This window comes from Daldinia decipiens, assembly GCF_022478715.1.
Source record: "Daldinia decipiens strain CBS 113046 unplaced genomic scaffold F4813scaffold_1, whole genome shotgun sequence".
Lineage (NCBI taxonomy): Eukaryota > Fungi > Ascomycota > Sordariomycetes > Xylariales > Hypoxylaceae > Daldinia > Daldinia decipiens.
In genome coordinates this window covers 1,580,655-1,608,329 of record NW_026054544.1, presented here as the reverse complement: position 1 = coordinate 1,608,329, position 27,675 = coordinate 1,580,655, and the positions used below count along the sequence as shown (strand labels likewise).

At 47.8% G+C, this 27,675-nt stretch overlaps 8 protein-coding genes across 8 annotated transcripts; 5 read left to right on the top strand and 3 right to left on the bottom strand.

Moving 5' to 3' along the window:
• Nucleotides 1-126: 126 nt before the first annotated feature.
• Nucleotides 127-2,680, top strand: F4813DRAFT_17845 (uncharacterized protein). The gene is made up of 2 exons (XM_049239288.1): nucleotides 127-166; nucleotides 219-2,680. Exon 2 carries the CDS (start codon nucleotides 539-541, stop codon nucleotides 2,432-2,434), a length of 1,896 nt encoding a protein of 631 aa, XP_049104997.1. The 5' UTR covers nucleotides 127-166; nucleotides 219-538; the 3' UTR covers nucleotides 2,435-2,680.
• A 2,761-nt stretch (nucleotides 2,681-5,441) lies between these two features.
• Nucleotides 5,442-6,530, top strand: F4813DRAFT_17818 (translation initiation factor eIF4e). The gene is made up of 2 exons (XM_049239285.1): nucleotides 5,442-5,770; nucleotides 5,839-6,530. The coding sequence occupies exons 1-2, from the start codon at nucleotides 5,595-5,597 to the stop codon at nucleotides 6,434-6,436; spliced, it is 774 nt and encodes a 257-aa protein (XP_049104996.1). The 5' UTR covers nucleotides 5,442-5,594; the 3' UTR covers nucleotides 6,437-6,530.
• Nucleotides 6,531-7,104: 574 nt separating this feature from the next.
• F4813DRAFT_342711 (calmodulin) lies at nucleotides 7,105-8,548 on the bottom strand. Its single transcript, XM_049241452.1, has 4 exons — nucleotides 8,363-8,548; nucleotides 8,113-8,303; nucleotides 7,410-7,995; nucleotides 7,105-7,355 (listed from the first exon to the last, which is right to left on the bottom strand). The coding sequence occupies exons 1-3, from the start codon at nucleotides 8,363-8,365 to the stop codon at nucleotides 7,590-7,592; spliced, it is 600 nt and encodes a 199-aa protein (XP_049104995.1). The 5' UTR covers nucleotides 8,366-8,548; the 3' UTR covers nucleotides 7,105-7,355; nucleotides 7,410-7,589.
• A 236-nt stretch (nucleotides 8,549-8,784) lies between these two features.
• F4813DRAFT_342708 (uncharacterized protein) lies at nucleotides 8,785-11,330 on the bottom strand. The gene is made up of 3 exons (XM_049241451.1): nucleotides 10,603-11,330; nucleotides 9,710-10,486; nucleotides 8,785-9,527 (listed from the first exon to the last, which is right to left on the bottom strand). The coding sequence occupies exons 1-3, from the start codon at nucleotides 10,702-10,704 to the stop codon at nucleotides 8,970-8,972; spliced, it is 1,437 nt and encodes a 478-aa protein (XP_049104994.1). The 5' UTR covers nucleotides 10,705-11,330; the 3' UTR covers nucleotides 8,785-8,969.
• Nucleotides 11,331-12,030: 700 nt separating this feature from the next.
• On the top strand, nucleotides 12,031-16,133 carry F4813DRAFT_384599 (stretch-activated Ca2+-permeable channel component-domain-containing protein; the record flags this gene model as incomplete). The annotated part of the gene is made up of 7 exons (XM_049246109.1): nucleotides 12,031-13,309; nucleotides 13,359-14,044; nucleotides 14,498-14,597; nucleotides 14,669-14,806; nucleotides 14,860-15,017; nucleotides 15,855-15,990; nucleotides 16,066-16,133. The coding sequence occupies 7 exons, from the start codon at nucleotides 12,031-12,033 to the stop codon at nucleotides 16,131-16,133; spliced, it is 2,565 nt and encodes an 854-aa protein (XP_049104993.1).
• Nucleotides 16,134-16,728: 595 nt separating this feature from the next.
• Nucleotides 16,729-18,266, bottom strand: F4813DRAFT_17668 (small acidic protein family-domain-containing protein). Its single transcript, XM_049239268.1, has 3 exons — nucleotides 17,883-18,266; nucleotides 17,526-17,830; nucleotides 16,729-17,474 (listed from the first exon to the last, which is right to left on the bottom strand). Exons 1-3 carry the CDS (start codon nucleotides 17,953-17,955, stop codon nucleotides 16,740-16,742), a joined length of 1,113 nt encoding a protein of 370 aa, XP_049104992.1. The 5' UTR covers nucleotides 17,956-18,266; the 3' UTR covers nucleotides 16,729-16,739.
• A 1-nt stretch (nucleotide 18,267) lies between these two features.
• Nucleotides 18,268-21,499, top strand: F4813DRAFT_17640 (exocyst complex component Sec10-like protein). Its single transcript, XM_049239262.1, has 2 exons — nucleotides 18,268-18,611; nucleotides 18,669-21,499. The coding sequence occupies exons 1-2, from the start codon at nucleotides 18,503-18,505 to the stop codon at nucleotides 21,287-21,289; spliced, it is 2,730 nt and encodes a 909-aa protein (XP_049104991.1). The 5' UTR covers nucleotides 18,268-18,502; the 3' UTR covers nucleotides 21,290-21,499.
• A 3,380-nt stretch (nucleotides 21,500-24,879) lies between these two features.
• F4813DRAFT_342695 (uncharacterized protein) lies at nucleotides 24,880-26,647 on the top strand. Its single transcript, XM_049241450.1, has 2 exons — nucleotides 24,880-25,423; nucleotides 25,484-26,647. Exons 1-2 carry the CDS (start codon nucleotides 25,276-25,278, stop codon nucleotides 25,945-25,947), a joined length of 612 nt encoding a protein of 203 aa, XP_049104990.1. The 5' UTR covers nucleotides 24,880-25,275; the 3' UTR covers nucleotides 25,948-26,647.
• Nucleotides 26,648-27,675: the final 1,028 nt, after the last annotated feature.

Here is a 27,675-nt window from a genome sequence, read left to right as displayed (position 1 = left end):
AATACAGCGGTCTGAGGCATTTGACCAACTTCGCAAGTCGAGTTACGATCGAACGTTCGGATTCATTTCCCAATTAATCGTATCTTCTCATTTTCGTCCTTTATACCTTGCCGCAAATCCTAGAAACGTACCCGACCGACGCCTTTACCCCCATGGTTGAAAACAAGTACATCTCGATTTCTATTGTTCTGTCAGCCCATTGACAATTGCGCCAGCAGAAGAGACTTGGGTTTTCTTATTACGCATTTTTCACGGACATCAGTTTCCAAATTCTGCTGCCCAAGTACAGAAAGAACTGAACTTGGCACTTTTCCGTTAGGTACTTTGCATTAAGTTCCCGCATTAAATTCTACGCGTCCGTTTCGACCCATTGAAGAGGTGGTCTGCGTTTCGTATATAGAAGGGTCATTTCCAAGGACGCAACCGCCGCTTCCAGCCATAATACCCACATATTGACGTTTCTGTACCATCCACCGGCGTCACCCTTCTTCAATTCTGCCGATATCATCATCATTCTTGAAATTCTATATCGCCCAACATGAGAGAAGTCAATTTTAGCATCCCCAACGTCAATAAGGCGTCGGTGGGCATCACCACCGCCTTATACGACCGCCGGGCACTTGATTGCACTTCAACTCTCCCCCTCATCAACTCGCTCAATCATCTCGCTTACCTTACGACTTCTTCGGCTCGCATTCGGGATATCCTAACCGTCGACGGAGGAATCGAGAGGCTGGTATGCATATTGAAACAGGGACGGAGCAAAGATATGATGGATATGTGGAAGTGGAATCTAGCCTTCCAGTGTGTAGTCAACATTGGAGTTAGAGGAACTGAGAATGTGAGGACTCGGGTGGTCGAGGCTGATATGGTTCCCGTTATCGCAACTATACTCGATAACTATATCAAGGTTATCGAAAAGTGCCGCGAAAAGGCAGAAGAGGCCAAGCAGAAGCAGATAGCTGACCACCAACAGCGACACCGGAGTCATAGCCATCGGGAGCCGCCATTCAAATCATCTTTCGCAAATCGTTCTAGTCGCTTAGACCTCGACCAAAGGGCTTTCCGTCGGCAAGCTCCACCGCCGTCTATCGATGTCGCAGCCGCTTCTTTTGCGAGCACGTCGGCTGCGGCCGAGCAGGCTACTACTGAGGTTGCTCCAGCTATCCCATCATTTCCCATCACATCTCCTCCAGATCGTTCTGCTTTCCCCAACCACCGTCATCATCACCATCATCATCACCACCATCACCACCATCATCATCACAGACAAGAAAGTCGGCCGAACATTATATCACCGTCGCGGCAGGTGATCCAACCCTTGGCGAGTGCGGTCCCGACTATGGAGGCGGTTGATGGTTTCATTCGTCCTGTTCGAGACATCGACCGACTACCATCAATGGTACCAGTTTTCCACCCCGGCCTACCATCACAACCTACTTCGCCTACCACGCCTTTACCTCCACCTCAAACCCACTCGCCGGCGGTTAGACCTACCTCGGAATTAATGCCAAACGGTCGGTCTAGGCGACGCCCTTCCATACGTCATCAGAACTCGACTACGGATGCGGATGATTTGAATGCTACCGATAGCGTGCAATCAGACGAGTCTCAAGATGCTGAGATGTCTGGTACTGCTGACATCCAGCCTACGGTTGGCTTCCAGGATATTGCTATGGAAGAGGGCGACAGTACTCTAGCTGGTGCTGCTCTCGACTTGACAACGCCGACGGTCTCCGAGATCCCAGATGCGGGAACCTTCAACATCACACATCGAACCCCTCTAGACGGCAGTCTACCAAATAACACGCCGACCCCCGGGCCGGCAATGGGTCTTTCTCCTAACCGTCCCATTGTGCCTACTCCGCAACCTTCTCTTCCGAACCATGCAAGTGTACCGCGGTACCTTTTAGATCGGCCAGTTCCCCCGAACCCGCAGATGCTAGCAGCGATGCCCAGAGAGGAGGATGTATTAATGTCTCTGCAACTTCTAGCATACGTTTCAAAGTACTGCAATCTGAGGTCGTATTTCCAACAGAGTCACCTCGTGCCGCGGCTTCAAATAGGGAAGGAGTTGCAATTACTTGACGGGGATAACGTAACGGCAGAATCATTGGGACAGCAAGAGTACGAGGAAGAATATCTCCTTCCAAACGACTTTAACATATTCCCATTGGTAGAGAAGTTCACAGTGCGGTATCATAGTACCGATATGCAATATTGGGCTGGGGTCGTGATGCGTAACCTCTGCCGCAAGGACGATACCCGAGGTGGCATTCGACAATGTGCATACTACCAGTGCGGTAAATGGGAGGAATACACGCGGCAGTTTGCTAAGTGCCGGCGATGCCGTCGAACGAAGTACTGCAGCAAGGAGTGCCAAAAGAGCGCTTGGGCATTCCACCGTCACTGGTGTGTCGCCACTTCGCAATGATCATGCCTTTCCATTCCATATCCACATCTCACATCTCACGTCATTACATTTCGCATGGCGTTTTCTCAGCATAAATGTTCTACTTGATCGATTTGATTCATGACTTGAATTGCATCGCGAAAGCAAGCATAGCACCAACATGGCGTCTGCGCTCTGATACCACTGATTTTGCTCAGCATTATGGCTCTCCTTTGTCACTGGCTGCTATCGGACGGATTATTACGAAATGCAGCCCCCTTTTTTCTCGAAATCTCATCGCATTTGAGGTCAATTGGGCGTGGCGGTTCATCGTAAAGCCTATATAGGGTTTGACGAACGCCTCATAAGTTTTGACCAGCATCATGGTGAATGTGTGGCATTGATTAAGTCTAGCCCTCTTGGTTCGCTGTTGGCGAGAGCAGGGCCTAGATTTAACAGCCGTTCGCTTATCCATGCCATCGAGCAAGCCGTTTTGGCAGTTTTGCATTGCTCGTACACATCATTTCATTAGTTTATGGGGTCACAACAGGTTCACCGGAGAAAAGTGTCATTCTAAACCGCTGACGGCCTAGCCGTCGGGGTCGTCTCGATCTCCTTTGAGGTCGTTTGATTCCATTGTTTTTATATAAGGGCAACAGCCGGTGGCTATCGAGGCGAAGCGAAGAGGACAATCTTCCATCGTCCTCCGCAGGTCTGGGGAGGAAGTCATTCGGCAGGGTACTCGGCCGAGATGGGGGGGCGTTACTAAGGTCACTCGAGGAAAAGCCGATCCGAGGAACAGACATAACCTGATAGGAGTCTAAGAATAGTTGCTGCACGGCAGGTCTGCTTGCCAATCCCCCGAATTCTACGATTTGTATCTTTATCATAACTACAAGAAGACCAATGAAACCAATTCAAAAAATTCAAACCAAATCGGACGAATGAGGTCGCCGTGTGGTGATGTGATGCTTGTGTTCGTGAATTGCTATGACAGCTAAGGGGGGCTAGCTTGTTTGCTCTCTGCTTGCTATTCGGGCCGGATATCATTGCTAGACTGGACGTTGGGATAATATTAGCAAATCCGGAGTTAGGCGCGCAGCGGCCAGAAATCACGGCGAATATGATATATATAAACAGACTGCTCAGAGCATACGGTATCTAAATGTATCTATTCTAATATTATTAATACGGCATGTATGCCGTAGCCAAGCTTAGTCGATCCTCGATGAGGATCTTGGTTGATTTATTGTTATTACTATTGTTATCGTGATATCAGATGTACGTCTATATGTGTAACCTAGTAGACTACCCCTTTTTCGTGTGTTGTGAGGCTGTTGTTGTTTTTTCTGCTGGGGGTCGGTAGGTATGTGTTTGGAAGATGTGTTGGTTTGCTAGGGGGGTGGCTGTTATTAAAGGTTCGTATTTGGGTTGGTCTTTGGCTAAGCGGAAAGGATAGGAAGATCCCCTTGACGTGTGGCTGTCTTTTGGGTTGTTGGGTGGGTAGGAGGCCTTTGGGTAGGTGGATAGATGTTGGGTATGGGTGCAATAGCAGGGCTGTCTGTAAATACTGGATCCCTTGATGGCCGTGTTGGTAGTTAATGTCTTGGAAGGTTGATTTGTGTATTAGGAACCCTGGGGGTCGAGTCTAGGTTAGGTGAGGAGGCTTTTCTTGGTTCAGTCTTGTTATTCCAGCTGTGTACATGAGAGCTACAAGCTGGGGTTGGAGGGACACTAGGGACGTGTTAACCTAGTTGATTGAGTGTTTTCGAACGTGAATATCTTATATTGAAGACTAGTGTATGTGTGCGCGCGTGCGTATGCTATACAAGACATGACATGCATGCCTATAGACATGTAAGGACTAATAAGTACGAAGGGCCTCCAGCTTAAAAGACAACTAATATATTTTGGTGTATACCATTGTTGGCTTTCTTGGTTCCAAATCCCGAGCCTGGTTTTAATAACCTGTTGTAAAGGGTGTGAGTTGTGTGATATTGGCGAGCAACTGAGACGATAAATAGTATTGCAGCATATTATATATAAAAAAAGGTATAAGGAAATGCGTTCATGGCAGCTATAAGAGGTAATATTTTCATTTATTAATTTTATATTAGAATACCATAGAGAGTGTGAAAATGTTATATACATAAGTTCATTTAGTGTTAGAGCAGTATTACTATGCGGCCTGTTAACAGGTCAACAAGACTTATGTTACCGTTTATAACTAAAATCAAGAGATTGTTGAAATATAGATACTATCTCTAAGTTTACCGTAACACTAGACATAGTAAAATTATGTAGGATGGTCATTTAGGTAAAGAGAAGAGCTGTAGTAGACGTAGATAGGTCTGACTGGGGACGGATGTTTAAGATAAGGCGAGGCTGAGTCCCACTAAAGAACACGCCTGAAATACATATAGTATTGATAATTCAGCTTACATTAGCTAGATCGCTAGATAGATGTACAATACGTGCAGGTATCATCCTATGCATTTGGAATTTGTACATGCACTTTCCTTAATTCTCCCACGGATGCTGCGATGTACTTGATACATGTACTTTTGGGCAACCGCAGTCATGTAATTGATACTATTGGTAAGTACGGTCGGACAGCGTGCTAGCGATCATACCAATTGCGGCTCTTGAAACCCAGCCGTGTTGGTTTCAGAACCAATAGCAACCCCTTGATTTATATTAAGTACTGTATTGGCTGCTCCGTACCCTATAGCTGAAAAGCTCATTTGGTTATCACGTTAGCCGTGGGTTTCGAACTTTTAATATTTTAGTTAGTTACCAACTTACTTTCATTCCTCTTACTCTTTTTACCTACTCCTCCCTCCTAGCGGTGTTTAGCTGTCTGCCAAGAGTAATATATAAGTCGTGTCTTTATCCACTTAAGTACTTACCTACCTAGGTACACCACATCTTCCGATTGTAAGTGTCCATTTCCCCTGTGAGGCTGCAGATGTATGTGTAATTGTGTAACCGCAGCATCTATTTAAAGCCAACTTAGGAGGTAGTTATTACCTAGGTACATATTAGGTAGTAGCAACAACAGCAACAGAAAGTCTTGGCGTTGGACCCCACCATCATCACCGCCGTTGAAGCTTCTCCAACCCCTCCTCCAACAAAGATAGGGGCTTTATTCACATTCTACTCTTGTGTCTATAAGCTAACAAAACATCAACCTGTAGTCATCATGGCTACGCGGCCGAGTTTATTTACTAGAGGGCTTTCCTCCCTCTCCCAGAGCACCGATGCAAACTCGCCAAATGTCAGCTCGCCCGCCGAGCAGCGAGACGATGCTAAGCGCAACCTGTTCAAGACCATGCGCCCTCTGCCCACCCAGCATTACTGGAACGTCTATTTTGACAGGTGAGATACTGATAGTATCCACGCTTATTTAATACATTTCCTCTTCTAACGCTGGTGTTTTCGTCTAGACAAGCCAAAGACCAAAAGAAGGAAGACGAGGCCAACTACCAGGCATCCCTAGAACAGCTAGGAACCCAGATCGAGTCGGTCCAGGACTTTTGGCGATATAATAACAATACCCCGGTAGATCAGATAAAGATGCGCGAGTCTATCTACTTGTTCAAGAGTGGCTTCAAGCCTATTTGGGAGGACCGTCGTAATGTGCTGGGTGGCAGCTGGACCTTCCGCGTGCCCAAGAGTTCCGGTCCTGACTTCTGGACCCGCATCCAACTGATGGCCATCGGCGAGAAGCTACAGGAGGTTCTGGAGGAAGGCGATCAGATCTGTGGCGTCGGCCTCTCCGTGCGCTTTAACTCGCACCTGATTTCTATCTGGCACCGCGATGCGTCTAAGCAAAAGTCTATCGACAATCTACTGCAAGCTGTCTTGGACGACTTACCTCCCGAGCTGACACCGAAGTCCGATAATTACTTCTACAAGAAGCACTCGGACCACCCCGGCTTCAACCCGCCTCCTGAGCTTAAGGCGGTCCTGGACTCGCAAAAGAAGACCCTGGAGGCTGCCGCCGCCAAGAGCGCTGCTACTGCGGCCCCTCCCTCGGAGTGAATACTAGCTTAATATGGCACATGACATATAAGAAGGAAAATAACCAGCCGAGTTTCTTAGGCTTCTGCAGGTGTATAGTTTACAAGACTCATGTACACGCATTACGTGGATATTGCACAGCTCGCTTTCGTGGTATAAGTCATCTTGCCTTCCCCCTGTGCGTATGAGGGGGCTGCATTTTTGGCGTTTACAATGGATATGACTGGATACGATTGTTGAATCTCTTGGACATGTGGATGCTACATACGAGAGTGGGAATTTCATGGGCCAGACTTGTAATAAGACTTTGGGTCCCGTTGTCTTTTTGTGACTCCTGAGTATAAATGCAGACATGTGGTCTCAATATATAAATATCACAATAGACTTTATCACGTCGAGAGAATGCATCTATTTTATCGACAGTCTGAATAACTCTTTCCCCTATCGTAGTCGGAGTGTTACTATGCTCTGGTAAACCCATCATGATACTACTGTTGATCTGGAAGAACGCCTATAGATCTAGACCTGGAGAAGTCGAGCATCACTCGCTAACAAAGTGATATATAATAATAGTTCTTCTGGTGACTCGAAGACAGAGGCTTAGTTGGACTTGGTGTTTTAGTGATAGTTGTATGCACATCCCAAAGCAATGCTATAATATGTCACTTATCTCATGAGAAGTTTAATAAGCTAGAATAAATAGTAACCCGTCATCCGAAATAAGGAGCGAGATGGTGTAATTTATAACTTCATATAGGTAGGTATATGTGCTCTTCTATAACGACGTCTTTAGAGGGAACCCACGGCTCCTGAACTTATTTCGTCAAATGCCTACATTACGTAGAAATATACTGCGTACCTAACCTAAGGTAACTTTATTAACAAACTTTTGGCCCCCTTTGCCTTCTCTCTCCTATCTTACATTCTATTACTGTCGTATCTACTGCTGTTAGCAAAGATAGAAAGAGAAATGTCTTGGGTAGAATGTGCTTACCTCGCTGCCATGTTCGTACGTTCGTGAGGGTATGCCCATTTCCTAATTTCCGTCCGAAGAAGTGACGAGTGCACGTATCCCTTCGGATCCTCGCGAAGCGTGCTTATAAGCGCGCACCCATTCATTCATTCATTCATTCATACCCGTTCTCATCCCACGATCGCACTTCCACCTACACGCTCACTTCCACGCGCCCGCGCGCCTCATAACCTCCTCGAACTCGGCCCTCCCCACGCCCTTGCCCACGCCCGCGCCCCCGTTCGCCTCCAGAATCATGTCCTTAAGCAGCTGGTCGTCGACGTCCTGCTTGAGCGTCATAGCAACGCGGCGGAGATGCGACAACGTCAGCACCTGCTCGTCCGTGCCTCCGCTGTTCCCACCACCACCACCGCCGCCGCCGCCTCCGGTAAACAACCGAAACGCCTCGTCCACCTCCTCCGCCGCGGGCCCGGAGGACTCCCGCGCGTGCAGCTTCAGCGCACACAGCGCTACGAACGGCTCGTACGCCGCGTACCCCTCGTCGTCCGGGTCGAGGATCTCGAGGAATTCGGCGAGCTCGGGCTTGCTGGGGGGAAGGCCTAGGGCGCTGGGGGGTGGGGGGGGGCGTGTCTTGTTAGTTAAACCCTTATACGGTAATATACATAGGTAGCCTAGCAGAGTAGGATGTAGAGGCTTTTGAGGGTGATGGGGGAAGGGAACCTACATCATAGCCCGCCGCACGTCCTTAATCGGTATGACGCCCTCCTTCTCGCCCTCGGCCGGCTCCGCAAACAGCGCAAACGCCTCTTTGATCTCGCGCTCCTCGCGCGCCGAGATGTTGTGCTCTTTAGCCAGTTTGGACTGTTTCTCTTTCGGCGCGGCGGTGGTGGTAGTGGCGGCTTTGCGTTTTGGCGGCTACGTCACTAATGATTAGCTTGATGATGGCGGCGGCGGCGTTGTTTGATATGACTTACCATGGTCCCGCGTATTGGGAAAAAGCGACCCTGGTTGGGTGTAGTATGAAGAATAACAGCGACGTAATAGTATGGTAGAATATGTAGGTATATAGACGTTGAATTAGGTAATCTTGAATTAGCTTAACCTAGAGGTGTTGAAGCTTACCTAAGTTTAGGTACAATACATACCTACACCTATGTGCCTATGCAAAGCTTTATGCAACCGGTAGGTAAGGCTTCAGCCCGGTCCACATTTAGCCGGTTCGGTTAGGTGCGGCCCGCCTGCCCGCTTGAAGTCTAGGAAGAGACATTGTATAGAAACTTAACCTAGAATCTTAGAAACTCTTTTTTCTTCCCTTTTGGGTCAACTTTCTATTACTACATGTACCTGGCTATGCGACATCACACCACAAGTACATAGTGCTGGGAGCTCACCTTCAAATGGTCTTGTGAGGACGGGACAGTCAAGAACAGGACCACAGGGCATACAAGTTGATGATACGAACAAAATATTAGTAAGAGTGACTATATACGTAGCATATTACCATATCCCCATATCCCCATATCCCCATATTCCCATGCCTTAATTTACAAGCCAGGATTTGCTGCTTAGTAAATATCTAACTTAACTTAACCTACCTACTTCCGGCGGCTTAAACCTCGCAACTAGGCCGTCAAGCTTGCTGCTCCATTCTATCGGCAAGGCCTTATATATGCCCCTGACCTGCAACTCGCCAGCTCGGCCGATCATCCATATGTGTTCGAAGCCTATCCACAGGGCCATAAAATGTGCCAGTATCACCATAGCTCTCGGTCTCCTTTCCTCTACGAACTTGGTGAACTCGGCGGGCACGGTAACAGCAAAGCGGCCGAACCTCCTTACAACAGCAAAATCTCGTTCACCATCGGCCACTGCTTTGTGTATGGTGCATATGTACGACATAGCGCTTTCGTATACCCACCTCACGTTTTCATCGTCTAGTTCGTGGTCCTCTTGCGCCGCAATTGATCCCGGTCCGGCCGGATGTTCTAGGAGCCAGTCGAGCGAACTATGATCATAAGTAATCAACTCCTTATGATTACTTAAATCTGGTGGTCCTTTCTCAAACGCCGCAATCCTCTGGGCGTGCTCTGAACCCAATTTTTCAGACAAACTTAATATATCGCCAGCTCCGCGTCCCATCTAATATATGAAAACATTTCGTGTCAGCTTTGTAACCTTACAATTCTAGAATCTTTACCGTGTTCGAGCGAGTCGAAATAATAGGGCCATCACACTTACTGCTAAACGTTAGCAACCGTATTTCGAGACTATTCTAGAAAGGGGGCTCGAAAATAGCAACACGAGATGTTTTCATACATACCATGCAACCACTGGACCGGGGGCTCCCAAGGATCTACGGTCATTGTTTGAACCAGGCCTATCGAATGTGCCACCATCCGAATGCTAGTGAAGCAGACGAAGAGAGCATATTGAGACATCCCCACCAATAAATCGTCGATATCGCGCCGCTGTTCCCTGATACACATGATCTGGTAAACCTGTTGCAATTTCATAAGTTCGATTCGCTCCTTTTCATCCGTGCTTTCTTTCCAGAGGTATAAGGCCGAGTTAGCAAACATGACGTAAAGCAAGGCGGATCGATTTTGCTGAACCGCCATGCGCGTGGCTAGTTCGGGGATTTCGTGTTGCCACATGTGCGCGATCTCCTGGTTTTGAGGTATAGAGAACGGTTGCGACATGTACGTATAGTAATTGTATAGTAAGCGTAGTTCCCAGAATCGTCGCCATGGTCCCTCGGGTAGGTTGATATCGACATCTGAGCCGTTATCCGTAGGGGTAACATAAGATGAAGACGGCGAGGAGTAAAACCCTGGGCCATTCGGCGAGTACACCAGCGGCTTGATTTCGTTGCCGAAAAGACCTGACGCACTATTCACTGGCGACTGACGTGAAACGTCGTCGTAAGTAGGTGCTAACTTGCTGCTGGAAGCTGTGGAGTGACCGGGTGGCCTACTATCATGCCGGGTAACCGACGTTGATCTCACAGAGGCTGTTGAAGATGCCTGGCTCGTAGTCAAATACACGCACTCAACCGCATGTCTTGAGCAAGAGCCACAGCTTGGTCGAAGTTCATCACACTACAACGGGAAGTTAGGAATACGTTCTACGAGATGTACTTGTGGCCAAGAGAACCCCTGAGCCGGAAGAGGGTAATGGGTTAATAGGCGAAATGCGCCGTAGTCTCTTAACTAACCTTGACTCGTCTCTGCTTACATCGCGTACATCCGGTACGAGACTTTTTATGATAGAGCCGCGGACCGCGTGGCTTGTGCTCTTGCGTGCCACTGTCGTTCATACCGATAAGATCGGAGTAGTTTCGAGAACGCTCGTGGTACTATTACTAGCACCAATAATGTCTTTCAGCTTGGTCTTGCGTCTTCGCTGGTTCATCGTAGTTATGATGCCAGCCTGAATTGATTTATTGCGAGCCTGAGGCTATTCAACTGACGATGCCGACTAGAGATGGGGGGACATCCATCAGCATGAATCCGTCTGGATCGATCGAATGGACCGATCCAAATGCGGCGCGGCACAGCGCGATAAGCCGGTTTGCCACAATTCATCTTCTTATAGGCCTGTGGCTACTGTCGCATTTACCTAGGTGTAGGTGGGCCAGTGCTAACTTCATTCGTCCTTGGAAAGACTGTTATATGGAAGAGAGAGAGATCGAGTATATGGGGGATCAAGCAGGCCTTTTATAAGTCTATTAAACCTCATAAGATCTCATAAGATCTCATAAGATCTTGTAAGAGTAAGGTTGTCACACCGAAGCTAAATCTCCGAACCAAACTACTGGGTCTTTTGTTCCCAATGAACAATAACGGCATGTTCACCCGATCTCAAAGTGTATGGGGATGCAGATTTGTGTAGCGTTGGAAGCTGGAAACGATAGCGAATGCGATACCCGATAATCAGATACTGCTTACATAGTATTATACCGCTTGTTACCTCTGCTACGGTTTATGATAAGTACCTACGTATTTGGTGGTGGCTGATTAATATGCAATCTTAAAAACACCCGAACCCATTGGCTTATGGTTACGATAAGATGTGTTGATTAATTTGGCTTTTACGTATGTACCTACATACACAACGTAGCACAGGCGGGTACTACCGTATGTGCCGTATGTGTGACGGGAAAGTTAGTGGTTAAGAGGTTTGGAGTTGTGGCTTGGATTGTCTCAAGGCTGCACATGTATGGTTTAGACCCGACTGCCCGCCCGCAGTTGCGGGTATTCAGCTGTCAGGGAATTTCAGGGCAGGCACCTATCAATAACCCGGCTTTTGCTTGTGAAACTCTATTCCTCGACGACTTGAAGACTTTACCACTTTACCACTTTACCACTTTACCACTTTAATACTTTACACCATTTGTCCACTCCTTTTTCGATAAGCTGGTACCACCAATTGTATCTACAATTGTATCTACAATTGTCCTTATTCTCTAGCAAAATAATCGATAGTAACAAACAGACTCCATTTTCCATTTTCGTAACGCCGCGGCGCCTAGCGTAATCCTTTCTAGCTGACAGGTTCCGATAAGTTTCAACCCGATTGATCTGCTGCTACTGGGACACAACCCTATACTCTGTGAGATGCCCGAAAGGGTTATGCTTCTAGGATGCAACTTAGCCCATTGCAATCGCGGCTGGCAGCATCTCTGGTAGCCTCCTGCCTTTTGCTCGTTATCTATGTCATTCTACTCTCTCCACAATTCGCCCTCGCTGTCGAGTTCGATCCTGTAATCGCCGACCATGACGTGCACGAATTGTCATACGAAGAGCTCGATGTTGTGGATATATCCGAGGCCTTAGACCTTAGAGGTCCAGCGTACGAGCCAGACTTTGCGCTATTCGACCGAAGCATCATAGGAAGGGTACCAGGTAGTGCGACTGTCATGGCCAACAATGAAATAAAAAAATCCAATCTCGCCCCTGGCGCTACGATGGCGTATGTCTTCCAAGCTTCGTCAGTCACTAGCAGAGCAGCGAGGGACCCAAATGAGTCGCTGGAGCTTCGAAGAAGTTTGAATGAATCACAAGCACCGGCTGTGGATAGGGACGAAGATCAGAATGAGGATGGCGGTACTATCATTAAGCCAGAACTTACACGTCGGAAAGAGACAACTGAAACAACTAAAGCAACGACAGCAGCTAAAACGTTGTGGATATCCGCGAATACTTGCCTGCAACCTGGGCGCCGTTCATCAGATCGAACAGCTCCGGATCCTCCGCAACTCACTCTTTACGTTTCGACATCGCCTGATAATACTTCTCCGGGGCCGCAGCAGAGCAACAATACACAGAAAGTCATCGCTTTTACGGAGGGGGCTGTTATGTTCAACACATCTATAGACAAGGATGTCTACTTGAGCATTTCTGCCCCAGACGTCTCGGCCGAGCAATTTGATACTTCACGCGAATATAATTTCGAACTCGTCGCTTCTACCGATCAGTATTACTTTTCGTTTCACGGTAATCGTACCGATCTTGATCTTGTATGGGTTGACAGCGACGCCTCGGCGGCTCTACTACAAACCGGGTTTCTGAACAATGTGACGAGTCAAGTGATCACGACGCCACCGTATGTCATGTTCGCACATAACGACAACAATGTGGACATCAAAGGGCTACGTAACTCTTATTGCGGTTTAAGTTCGTATGCTCAGATTAGGTATCTTGCAGATGGAAGTAGCGGAGCGATGACGGTAGGGTTGAAGAACGGAGGAGAAGATAATTTGACCCGGCAGGAGTTCTACGTTAGTGGTCTTAATGCTAGCTCTAACTACACAGCTATCCTTGCTCGTCCGCCGGTGAAGAGTCTCCAAACGCGCCAGGAAGAATCTTCGACTATAGGTGGTGGCGCCATATTCCGACCGACTGTTTTTTCAACCAAACCTAGTAAGTACAGCATGAGTTCTTGAGTGATAAGACGCTGACAAGAATGTAGATGGCGCATGTACGTTTATCTTCAACCTCACCTTTTGCGAACAAACCCAATATGCTGTCCCTGGGAACTTGAACACGTTTCCCAACGCTACGGCTCTTGGAAATTTTTATGATGAATACGTACGGTCTATGTGGGACAATTTCGATAAAGTTCTGCAGCAGACTCCTTGCGAGGCTGCTTCAACTGCCCGATACTCGTTAGCCAGGGGCTGCGAGGATTGCAAGACTTCGTATAGGAGATGGCTCTGTTCGGTGGCAATTCCTCGTTGCGAGGACTTCTCAACACCCGACCGACGCTTCCTTCAAATGCGCAATATCGCGGCTCCTTTCCCAAATGGAACGACGGTGGATGAGGAGATATTGAAGAAACACGGGGATCACAAGGCTTTCAATTCGTCTCGTAACCCTAAGATTGACGAAGTTGTCCAGCCAGGCCCGTACAAGGAGTTGTTGCCCTGCGAAAATTTGTGTTACGAACTAGTCCAGAGCTGTCCGGCTTCGATGGGATTCAGTTGTCCTCGACCGTGGAGCAAGTTTAGCTTCGAAACTAGCTATGGACAAAAGGCGATGGACGATAGTTTGTCGTGTAATTACCCCGGGTCTGCGCATTTCATAGGAGGCGCAGGCATGCTTTCCCCCTCTTGGGCTGGTCTTGTCGGCGTAATTGGCATACTTTTAACGACACTTGTATGAGAGTCGGAGTTTAGGACTTAGATTTGGGCGCCTAGGCTCGGGTTGGCTCGCGATATTGAAGGTCATGTTTCACGGGGAGCAGGCGAAAGGCATCGCATAAATGGCATCGCATGGGCGTTTTTGGTCGATATCATCTCATATTTCATTTCCAACAAGGATACTTGACACTTTCACACTACCGTCAAATATACAGGCCGTGTTCGCGACTGCGCGAATTATCAAGCTACCTTTACAGTGTTAGATATTTGCATCGTGACGTGCTGTATGTGTTCTGTTCACCTACCGTGAAGGCTCCCAAATAAGCATAGGTCGTCGTTCATACCCGGCTAAGAATAACAGATCTAATGATTTCGTTGTCGCAATTCCACGCCAATGCCATCACTACCGCGGATAAGTCCTCGTCGGCGAGCTTAGCGCGAGGATCTCTATCTTACGGTAAAGACCTAGCACATGGTTACTTCTGCGCCTTCTCGAGCTGCTCTATCCTGGCCTCGAGATCGGAGATGGTGGCTGCGGTTTACTCATGTTAGCTCGGCGGGGTCGACGGGTAAGTGTAAGGGTACGGCGCGCGTGCCTCGAATCTCGGCCCGGGTCTCGTCCTGCTCTAGGCGCGTCCAGAAGTAGTAGGCCACTTGGTATGTGAAGACGGCGACGAGGAATACCTTGGCGATGGGCCGCCCGAAGGTCTTGTAGAATTGCGCCTGGGAGAGGAGAGGTCAGGTGAGCTTCTCTTCTCTAAGGTGCGGGATAAAGATGGTACGCTTCCCCTGGGAAGAGAAGGGAAGGGGGGATGGTGCTGACATTTGGAGACGGGGCCGCTTGTCCTACGGGCGCGGGTGAAGACGAGGACGAGGACGAGGACGAGGAGAAGCGTGCCTGTGGACGCTGCAGTTGTTGGAGGGGGGTAGGATGGCGCGCTGTGAAGGTGCGGAAGGGCGCGAGGTGTCTCGCCGTTCGGGGGAGCATCGTTAGTCGAGGTCGCTAGTTTCGAAAAGACCTAACTATGGCCAGTGTGAGTGAGGAGAAGGATGTTGCGTAAATTTAGTATTATCTGAAGCTTAAGTTAAGGTCCGTTCGAAGGGACGGAAGTTCATGTATGGAAGCTTCTTCAATGGAAGTACATAGGGCTGTTACCCCACCAGCAGTGGCTTGAGTGGAACCTTATTCTTAACCCCCTGTCTGGCGAGGCTGCGGTTGCTGATCCACTGGGGAAAATATACTAGCTCTAGCCCGTTGGGGTAAGTAGCAGCAGCGGTCGTATCGAAACGGGTAGGTACCTAAGGTCCCTTAACTTTTGTCGAACGAGTGAGCGAGCTACCTATTCCGCTATCGATAAAGGGGAGGTAGGTACCTAAACTTACAGACACCATGTCCATACGGGAAAGTGAATACATCTCCAACTTGTTGAGCTTGAACAATCTGTTCTCAGATCCCACTGGAAAAGACTATCGCTTTGTCCGTTTATAAATATTTAAACTCGCGCGTTAGGCTTGGGGTCTGGCCTCGTCTTTGACGTCTGTTTATTATTAATTGTAGCATACCTACCTTTCATATAACTATAACTACCTCTTCAATTGATCGATACCATTCCCTCGGTTCCCTTCCAACGTTCGAGACCGAACTATACATACCTACCTCTTACATACCTCTATTTCGGCTTTCTGCCTGTCCCTTTGCAACTTGCCAACCAACCAACCAATTAACTTCTCCTCTTTCTCCTCGTCTACCCCTATACACACACACACAATGGTATGTTTCCAGCATTTTGCGCACCGCCGAATACGCTGCTAATTGCGAGTCGTAGGCCCAAACTCTCGAGCAGCGAAGGCGAAACGCCAAGTTCACCAAGGACCAGAACGCCCGTCGCGGCAAGGCGGAGACTGACATCAAGAAGCACACCAAGGGCGTGCAAAAGTCGCCTATTTCCCCCTTCTGGCTTGGTAAGCTATATTTGTCCATGCGGTCGTCGCGTTACGTCCTACGCGAGGGAGCTAACCATGTCTGTCCTCGCCCAGGTATCCTCGCCTTCATCGTCTTCGGCGGTCTCATATTCGAGCTCATCTCGCGCATCTTCTTCCGATGAATAGTAGCAATGTCGTTGAAATGTGCGGATACATACTGCAGTTATCAAAGTAGAGTCCGGGTGAAAAGAGAGAGAGATATATATATATATATATACTCTTGTGGGGATGATCCGTGTAGTCGTGGTATAAGATGGAGGCGTGGTTAGAAGTTGGGAAGCTAGGAATGCTTACAATGTGTTCGAAGTGTATACGTGTATATCGTCTAGGAGATCGATATGATACCTGAGCGTTTGCTCTACAAGAACAGAATCGTGTTTCAAGGGAGGCCATATTTATTTTTAGACGCATTGCTAGATTTATGTATAATTCTTTAAATTCTATAGTAGACGGCCTAACTAACGTCTTGAATGCGAAGCCTACATGTAGGTACAGTACACTACGATTGAGTAATGATTACGTGTGATAAAGTCCTGTTTAATACATACACATGCTGAGATGTGTTCAAATGCATGGAACTAGCATTGCCAATATCTTAACTGACATTAGTTGGCATCAAGAAAGCAAGCTAGGCAGGCCTAGAGCTTGTAAGCAGCTCGAATCAGATGGTATAAACCTTGACCTTTCAAAACGCCGATTCGCATGAATACATGGGTAACTACGATGAATCACGCTCCAAGGCCCCTCTTCTGCCCCTGGCCTTCATTTTTCATCCTCATCCCCATATCGTACTGCCGCTCTAGGTCGTGTTGGACTCGGTCGATATACGCCTTTGACGTGGAGGGTGCGTTATGACCCCCTGCGTCTGTCGTACCGTTGGGTTTCTTGGCACCGAGAAGGCGGAGGAATTTCTCCTTCCTCTTGGCATCACCGTCTAGTGCTTGGGCGTTCCACTGCTCGCCGCCGTTAGTATTTCCTCCAGCTTCGACTGTGGTGGACGACACGCACTCCTCGGCCTGTTCCTTCTCCTTTCTCTTCTTCTTCTTATCCTTCTTTTCCTTTCGCGTCTCAACTTCTTCTTGAACACTAGCCTCCCCGGCGGCCTTCTCTAACTTTCTCTTCTTCTTCTTCTTCTTCTTTTCCTCCTTAGGTAGTTCCACACCACCCGCGACATCGGCATCGGATGAGTCGCTAGAGTCACGCTCATCTTCTTCTTCTTCTTCGGCCTTGCGCTTACGCTTCTCGGCCTTCTTCTCGTCCTTTTTCTTCTTGTGCTTCTTTTCCTTCTTGGGGGGCGCATCATCTTCACTGTCTTCACTGTCGTCACTATCTTCACTATCTACTTCCTCTGTTTTAGGACGCTTGGGCTTGCGGTCATCCAGAGGAATATAGTTCTCGTCCTCGGAGTCGGCTGCCATCTTCTCAACCTCACGAGACACCTTGTTCTTCTCGGCATCCTCTTTCTAATCATACGATCAGTAAATGATTATTGTGCTGTTAGCTAGATATCTTACCTCGCGCTGCTCGTCTAGAAGATCGGCACGGGCCTTGGCTTTCTGCGCCTCGGCCATTAGCTTAATAGCTTGCGCCTCCAATTTCTGAGCGCGTAGGCGTAATCGCTTGCGTCGCTTCTCTTGCTTGTGCGGTCGGTTGGCTAATTTCTTCAACTTGTCGGCTGCTTTGCGTTCAGTGTTCCATTTAGCAGCACGGCCGACGTTTGCCTTTCGCGCTTGCTTAGCTTCGGATTTGGCATGGCGCTTCTCCTTGCGGGCTTCGGATCTTGCGATTCGCTGCTCTTGTTGTCTCTTAAGCTTAGCCTCTGAAGTATGTTAGCAATCTACGTCTTGGGCGGTCATAACAGTGCCGTTCACCTTTGGCTTCGGCATCGCGACGAAGCTTCTCCGGGTCGAGCTTCTTCCAGGGAGCTGGATCGCTAGCTTCCATTCTGAAGGATTAAAATCTAGTAAAATGAATACTAGATTGAGATAGTGTTATTGGATAATACGGTGAGCCTCTAAATGAAATTCCGGAAACTCTGCTCAACCTGTTAGGTATTAGAGGTGTGAACCATAAAAAGATCTACTTAGCTGCAATTGACTTTGGACCCAGAAAAAAAAGTTGTCGAATTTGGAGGAATTCTGCCGCGGGGAGTACTTTGCCGATAAAGGGCGGTGTGAAAAAGTACCCAAGTACATCAGGTTTAGAGTTTGTCTAGTAGCTGTAGGTTAGCGGTAGGTTAGTTGTTAGTGTTAACTAAGGGAAGGTGGGTTCATCTTATATGTACATAAGTTAAGGTTGTGACCGCCAGGTTGAAGGGGCACTTTTTGGAATTGCACATTACATATACTTCATCAGAATCTCCCATGGCAGTCAAGCTGCTCTTTTCTCCAATACTACTCTTATATTTCTTAATTTCACAATAGGGTTACCTCATGTAGCCGTGTGCAACCTTACTAATTCCCCGTAGATCTACTATAACACCTTAGCTACAATGTCTACATTCAAGCGAGCGTCGCAATATGGCGCGACGCCCAAGGCGAGCATCTTAAGTACATTGCGAGCGACATCGATGTTAGATACGAAAACGGCTCTTCCAGCCGGTAAGCACGAAGCCTGTCCTTCCTATTAGCTGTGTAGGTATTGATCCTAGATGCTAGAAATCATTGTCTCTATACTCGATTACTTGCCGATACCAGACCTTCTTCGGTTTGCAAGGACGTCAACCCGAATGCGTGAAATGGTATACGATGACACGAGATGGGTAGCGAGGCTTAAGAGCATGGGATGCTGGAACGAGTTAGAGGCCAGGAAGAGATTTGAGGAAGCTGTGAAGAGAAAACGGGACGCTGCGGGGCGGCCAAATGCGAACGGCGGACCAAATTCGATAGCGGGTAGGCAGGTCAGCACGACGATATTCGATGCTGCTTTAGAAGAGGAACAGCGGAAAGCTCAAGAAGACAAAGCTTTACAACTGCAGGAATCGAGGCTCGATGGGTTCGAGACGCTGAGCTTAAACCAATCGCAGTCTAAGTCGCCCTACGAAGATCCAGATGCACTACTTGATATACTCAAGAATGTTAAGAGCATACGGGGCCACGCGAGGGAAGAGTATGGCAAAGTTTACGGGGCTCTAGCACCCTTTTATTTTGATCTAGCACGAGCAAAGAGCCATACCGAACCAATCGTGTTCAAGGTGTTTCGAGATCCAGAGAGGCAAGCGCAGATGCTGTCTAATTTACAAACCTTTAGCAAAAGTGACTGGACCGAGGGTTATATGCAGCGAGAAGCTAAACTCATTAATATGACAACACTCTTCGAAAGCGCAGTCTTGAGAGAGTTCGAGCAGGGATATGAGTTCTGGGATGTTGATGGCAGGATGAAGAGATACGCACATGTGCTGCATAATCTGAACGAGGGCAACGCGGCCATGGACCTCTTCATTCACAAGCATCCAATTCTCAACGACCGCGGAGTTATAGGTAATCCGATGGATTGTATCAACCAAGCTCCCCAGGACAGCATTACTCTCGAGCCTTCCCGTGCTTTCTTCGATTCGCTTGTTAAGAAAGTAAACGAGCAGGGCGACGTGATTGGCCGCATCTTCCCTCAGCCAGCAACCGTCTTCTGGGTCTTCGTGGACAAAGTTCGAGAAGAAATCATCATGGAGTATGTTACTCCCCTATTAGACGAATGTCATGATCGACACATGCCATCCTACCTAAAGGCGGTGTCTGGCTTATTCGAGCAGTGCATGGAATTTGTTCGGTTGCTTGTTCCACCAAAAGATTCTTCCGAAAAAAGTTTAGAAGTCCATGCAAAAGAGATAGCTCTGAGAGTGTTTGAGCCACACCTGGATTTGTACTTGCAAGAGGAGCTGGATAGTTTGACAAAGCATGCTGAACGCGAAGTCATAAACTGGGAGCAGAAGCTTTCGGAGCAAGAGGCTACCGTCGAGTCGTTTTATATGGGCAATTTTAATCGACAAGCTGACAAAAACGACTTCCTTAGTTCCTTCAAGAAAGTAGTAATGATGCCAGTTACAGTCTTACCTTTCGGGAATACCAAGGCAACTACAACATCAGCCACCAATAGCACCACACTTCGACCATCGCTGGCTGGTACACCTGCATCATCCCGCCCGCAAACGCCTGGGGTTGGCGATGCCTCAGAACGGACCGCGAGCCCGCTACCCCCTGAAGCACCCACCGATGAACTCAAGGCGAAAGCTGCGCTCATGGCGAACCGGCTTGAAGGGATCAAAAGTCTTTTCAGTATCGAGGTCGCTCTTGATTTAGTGCACGCTGCGAAAGAAAGCCTTGGAAGAGCAGCGAAGTTTGTAACGCTCGGTGGTCAGGCGGGCGAAGAAGCTCGAGAGCAATGCGAAGCAATGTTCGTTGTCCTAGTCAAGATCCTTGGTCAGACACATGTTAAAAAGGGGTTTTCGAAGGCCGTGGAGCATCTTTCCCGGTATAATCCTCGAGAAATAAGCGATCATAGCCAAACTGGAGTGGTGCCGCTCGTCATGTTTATCGAGTTGGTCAATGTTGGCGATATCATCTCACAAATGGTTGACGTATTTTATGAGCAGCAACTTGCTGCGCCGAAAATTGCCGACCGAAACGATTTCCTCGATCCTGCGGGCCTAGCGAAAAAGAAATTCGAGCAGATGTTGGACGAGAACGTTGCGGCAGGTCTTAACAAAGGCATCGACGTGTTGATGGACGAAGTCGAATATCTCTGCGCTACAACACAGCTACCTACCGACTTTAATCCGTCGCCCTCCACGCAAGATGTTGGGGTGTCTAAGGATCCTGATATAGGCCCAACCACAACTGCAAAGCGCATCACCGAGCTGGTAGCTTCTCATACTCGGATGCTAGTAGGGAGCACGGAGAAGACCATGCTGGACGTGTTTAACGGCGAAGTCGGGCTGCGTCTATTTACGGCCGTGTGCAAACATATCAAACGACAGCGTATCAGTACCGAAGGTGCAATCAAACTCATCGCGGATATGAACATGTATTTCGAATATATCCGGACGCTCAAGAACCCAGATCTACTAGCATACTTCAAAGCCCTACGAGAACTAAGCCAGATATACCTTATCGATGCTAAGCATGCCAAAGAAATGGCGATTATCATAGCTGATGGCGACCGATTCGGCGGCATATTTCGTGCCGAAGAAGTATACGAGTTTGCCGAAAGAAGAGCCGACTGGTATCAGGTCAAGAGGGACGTAGAGAGAGCGATGTACGGACTCGAGTGCCAAGTCATGTAGGAGTGGTGTGTTTCGTCGCTTGAAGCCTAAAAATCCACCGCCTTACATTTTATTTGCACTGGTCAAGCTAGTAGCTCCAGCTACAAGCTCCAGCTACAAGACGAGTTGTTCTTGTGAGAACGTCCATCTTGAAGAACCGAATACATCTGCATCGATGACCCTGTGGCTTGGTCACTAATCGAAAACACTTGAAACAATCAGAACCCGGCCTCATCTCATACTGAACTTTTAAAGTTCCAACAGGTTCAACGAATTCATATCCCGGCGGCTAGAAGCGAACCATATCGTCGGGATGATACATGCATCTTGGATGCTACATACTACCATTGGACTGGGTAGCAGATCTGCCACCGACATTTCGGGTACTACAAGTGAGATGCCGGCAATAGGACGCCATCTTATATACCGTCTCTGGTCAATTATATTTCGAATCTTACCCCATGATCGTACTCAGCCCTATAATAACGAGTAGTTCTGCAGCAGAGGTAAAAGAGCGGCACCCAACAAAAAGCCCATATAGTTATTATTGTCGGGGTTTGTGTCGCAATAAAGCGGTATGATGCCCAATGAGCTAGACAAAGGAAACTACTGCCATTACTTTTCTCGTAACCTAGTTCCCGTTGCCAGTACCGCGATGACCCAAAGCTGACAGGCCCGCCATATATGTACTCGGCGGCCATGCGAAGAGAGCTCGGTATTGGGAGTATCACCTATTATACTAGCTAGGAACGGGCGGCTACCATACGTGCCTAAGCCCAAGGGGCATAGGTATTCATCCTAGTTGTTTCATCGTCTGACTCATTGGTACGGGACGTCGGAGTAGCAGATGAATGATTGGTCTTCTAGCTAAGCCTGGTATTACTTACATGGCTTGTTCATGTAATATGTTGATTAACCATTGGCCCCTTATATTGCAGGACGGTTTGAAAATATGATATTCGACCTTGGTGGACAGCCAAAGCACCCGAGAATTCTGGAAAGGACCAAACATTGCACATTACGGGCTGTGCGTTGCTGACGAAACCAAATTTTAGCATCTCACCGCAAGTCAGGTGTGGTACTATGATAGACGTTCTCCGCGGTATAGAGCTCCATCCCTTCGCAAACGGAGACATTTTATTCAAGGTCTATTCTTAGCTAATCGACGATATCCCGGTAACATACCTATACCCTACATACGTGAACTGCAGGTCTTCGCGAGGCATACGGCGCCTCGGTCAATAATCGTATTGCAGGTGTAGGGGTAGTTATACATACTCTCCTCTCCTTGTTCGGCGTCGCTTTCGGCGGCATACTTTAGTCGCTCACGAATAGTGACTAGGATATGATGTCCGTCATGTTAAAAATCCTAGAGGTTAAATGGGCAGAAAGCACGGCTTTCGTGTTGCCAGGGCAAGCGAGGCTAAAAAGAAAATACAGTCATCTCGCAGAATGCAGTGTGGCCACACATAGACACACACAGACACACATAAACATCATAAACATACACTACACAAGCACACATAATCATACATAAATATACATGTGTACATAGCCTATCGAGTTCTCGTGTTAGGTAATGCACGGAGTCCGTCAAGCTCCCGGATCTAGATCCAAAGCGTCCCCTCTTAGTAATTACGCATTCTAGAAACCCCTGTCCCATAAGGATTCTTCCCCACTCACCTTAAACTGCTGGGATAGCGGACTTTGGTCTGAGCCTGAACCCGAATACTATGTACGAAGTAAGGTCTACATACGGGTATGCAATTGGGGCGTAGCTTACCCTTGCACTATGTATCTGGCAGTCTGGTACCTTTTTTTTTCCGACACCCATGACGATCTTCCTGTGAAGGCACGAATGCGGCAATTGATCTACCTTCTAGACAAGGTCCACGACGTCTTTAAAGAGGATAGGACATCAGCAAGTTTGGCTCGAAGGATTTCAGCCACACGAGGGTTAGTGTCGTGACAGTTAGTCCTCATGTAGGTACACTACACTAGAAAACACTAACGCCCGGACCGTCACCGTTACTAGTCGGCGGAATCCGAAATATGGCTTAAAAGTGAGATAAGCTTTGGGTAGTCGATGGGTTTATGTCGGCCGTCTTGTTGTTCAAACTTCACTTACAACCAGCATCACGGGACACTTGAAGACTCACTAGATATTATACACTTGGCACAGCACGGCATGGCATGAGACACAGTGGAAGCGGTATAGGAAAGTTAAGCTAGGATACCGAGTGTGTGGGTCGGCGTAAGAAGGTAAATCATGGCGACCCCTATCCTAGGTTATTCCATCCCGTCCCGTCCCAGTCCCAGTCCCGGTCCCAGTCCCGGTCCTGGTTCCAGTCCTGGTTCCAGTTTGTGACACAGGTATGTAGGTAACCTAGGTAGGTGTTCTTCAACCCGTCAGACCTCTTATGTATGTATGTACATATGTACTATGTATCTTCATCTAACGCCGGGTTCTTATTGGTTTAAAGCACCTCTTAACCTCCAAGGAACATACCAAGGAACATGGACGTCGTCTTCGCAATACAGGGTTCCCCGTCCGTTTTGCTCCCCCACAAGACGAGACCAGCTACATTGTAAGTACTTCGTAGCAATACTTGACCACCTCTTTCGCCGGAATTCACCCAATTTGACCGGTGAATCTGAGGAATGACGGATCTAACCACCTGCTTGGCGACGCAATCATATGCATACATATTACTACGTAGGTCCCTTTCATTAGATCCCTTTCATTATCTAAGGTACGGTACTTTTACATATCTCATTCCCCACCACCAACACAACCATATACATAAAAAGCGAACCATTCATAAATGCCAAGAAACCCCAACACATGATTGGTCTGAGCGAGAATCGTATTCCTTTTTAGAAAGTCGAGATTAGCTAACCGTAGCTCTCTACCCTAACGACAATTCATAATTCGGGATATGATATCCCGGACCTCAACAGCTCGTCTCTGACCCTCGACTAGGATGACTACCTCAGGGTAATGAGGATGACCAGGATGGACGGCTATGGCCTGTGGTCCCGATATGTCGGCTTTCAGGGCTTCCTAGTTCCAGATGCGGGCGATGCAATAGTTCCGTATGGCGATGGATGATGGATGGATGATGGACGATGCACAATGCCACCCCCCATTGAGAATAGCTTCTTACCATAGTAGCTTATTAGTGGCCTCATACCTGACGATGTCTTTCTTCCCTTACTACCTTACTACCATGCTACCTTACTACCATGCTACCTTGGCACAATGCTGGCGTGTGCAGGGAAGTCCTGCCTGGCCAAAGCTATCAGCCTGCGCGTCATAGTCGGGGTTGCAGCAGTGGCTTGAGTCCAGGTTGCTCTATTGCTCTATCGCTCTATCGCTCTACATAGTATTGTTACCTCGCCGATAGTTGCATACTGCATGCTATTGCTATCGTCACGTTTGCTTGCACGTAGCCAAGTAAGTAGCCCACTCGAGTGGATGGAATCGAGTGGATGGATATAGACAGACACCATAAGCCTCAATGGTCAATAGCCATCCCGCAAGTCTGGCCCGAGCCTCGCCAAAGGGTACCATAAAGATTCCATGGTCATCTCATGTAAGTCATCAGCCTTATAAGTGGTTTTCAACTTGCATTCCGTCAACCCACCAGAACGGCCCCCAAACCCTTCCATACAGTCTATCTATGCCAGTAGTCACTGGCCGTGCATTCATATTACCTGCCTACCGTATCTATATCCCGGGGGTTATATATGTCAAGTACCGGCACACGCCAGTCCGAAAAGGATCCGGCACCCATCTTCCTTCCCAACCAAGCTTCTCTCATTGATAATTCATTTCTACTCGACTCCATTAATATCAACCTTAACTCTTAGCCGAATATAAGCGAGCATCACGAAATGCAATACTGATTCTGACACAAGGACTCCTGCCTGTCGTCCAAGACTCGAAAGGCACAACTTGAAATTACCTATATTATATTAGAACATAAGCGTAGGAGCGAGACAAGATGGATCCATGCTCATCCAAGAAACACGAATCGATTCCCAACAAGTCGCCCAAGCCTAGGTCCAGGCTTTCGGGAGACGACTGGTCCGAAGTTACGGAGCCCGAGGAGCGAAGACGCATTCAAAATCGACTAGCTCAGCGAAAATTCCGTACGCAACTGAATAAGCATCTCCGGTTTCAAGACAGACTAGACTAACAGCTTGAAATAGGAGAGAAAGTCAGAGAGCAGAAAGAAAAGGCAGAAAGGGAGTCGCGCAACTTAGAAAACGCAGCCAGCAGTTACCGGCTCCCCTCGTCAGACGAAATCGCAGCAGACGACGGCATAGACCTCTCAGGCCTGCCTTGGGGAAGCCTCAGCATGACGCATGTTCTAGCGAGGGGCTACGAGACGGAAAGCAGACGTAGCGGAGGCAGCTGCGACGGCGACGGCGAAGGCGATAATAACAACTATACCAACGAGGCGAGGAAAGACGACGCGGCACCGGCACAGTGCTACGCGAAGTCGAGCCCGCACCAACTATACCAGGTGGTTAACTACGGGAGCAGGAACTATGAGAGCAGGTCATACAGCAGCGGAGGCGACGATTTCGCATGCCAAGATCTGCCGACGTATTACTTCGACTTCGGTCTAAATAGCGGATATAGTCACCACCAGTATCATTACCGGACTTAGACGCGGAGGCGAGAAGGGGGGGAGGGAGCTGAGAATAGGCTGTCAACGCCTCTATTTCTGTCTTACTATTTGCTCTGCCTGTGGTGGCGGAGATCTTGGGTGGATTATGGATTATGGATTATGGATTTTGGATTCTGTTGGTCGGAGTACGAATGGATGGGAATGACAATTTTGGAAAACAACTATTAACGGACAGAGGAGGAGGGTTTGCTAGACAGCATTGCCGCAATGATTTCTTCTGGTTTGGTTTGCATTGATTTACTTTGCTTTTTATTTTTATTATTTATTTATTTTTTTTTTCTTTTCTTCACTTAACTATAACTATGTTCAAACTAACTACCTGATGTAACTTTATTACGGGTACGACGAGAAAAGGAGGGAAGTGAGATAAGGCGAGATATACATCAGGTGTAACGGTTCCTCTAGACAATGGATTAGCTATGTAACCTAACCTAACCTATACTTAGACTTGGACTTGGACTTATACCAAGGCGGCGACGACCTCTCTCACCGCGAGCCTCATCGTACGACACGATAACTATGGTGAAGCCCAAGCCCGTCTTGAGACATGCTGTCACAATAGAGGTAGGGTAGTGGTGGTAGTTTCAAGTTTCAAGTTCACGGCGTTGGTTTTGCTGTGCCGCTATGCTACATCTGCTGTGGCACGTACATACATGCGTAAACGGGGGTAGGGCATCTACATACATACTACTATGTAGTAAGTAAGTAAGTAAGTAAGTAAGCTATGTATATATTAGGTAACCTAGTCGGTTGGCAGGCCTACCTAGCTCGATCGAGATAGTCTGCTTCTGCGGTACGCAAGAGGATTCTCTGTCATCGGCTAGCCAGCCGAGGGGGGGTATTGGGGAATACATAAATAACAGGATAGCCATGCGTATCTATCTATCTATCTACATATGCAGGTATATATGTATGTATGTCTTACATACTTAGATATAGATGTAGATATAGATGTAGATATAGATGTAGATATAGATGTAGATATAGATGTAGATATAGATGTAACTGTATAAATGTATATAGATAGATAAAGAAAATAAAATCAAATACAAGCAAAACCTCCCTTGCTTTAGGTACGCAGGTAGGTATCTACCTTACCTACACACGCAAGGATCCAGGTCCAGCCGACAACAAACCAAACAAACAGACAAACAGAATGCTTCTAGAACCGCAATCCCACGTGCGCAACGGACGCCCCCCTTTCAGCCAGCCAGCCAGCCACCTCTAATATATAGGCGTGCACGACATGCTGCCCACGCGGCCGTAAATTAATCGGGTTCGACGGGGAGGGAAGGGGGTGCTAAGCCGACCGGAGCTGAAAGAGACGGGTGGGTGGGTGGTTACAGTGCAGTTTTGTGTACCTGGTAGTTATATACATATACATACCTACCTATATAGGTATATACATAGCTGATTTATATTAACTATAGTTGGTTAACTACCTAGTTAAGTAGGTAGTTACTTAATATAATAGGTGGGAATGTGTAAGTGTATAGTTAACTAAGTGTAGGAGTATAACTTACATAGGTAAGTAAATTCCCTACATAGGTAAATATGTGTAGTAATATCAGCCATCTTTACCTACCTACCTATCTATCCACTTACACACCCCCCCCCCCTCCTCGCTTACTCTTATCTCCATCTCCACTGCATCTACAACATCACATCTCGGACAATTCACCCAAAACAACAATCCCTTCCATTTCA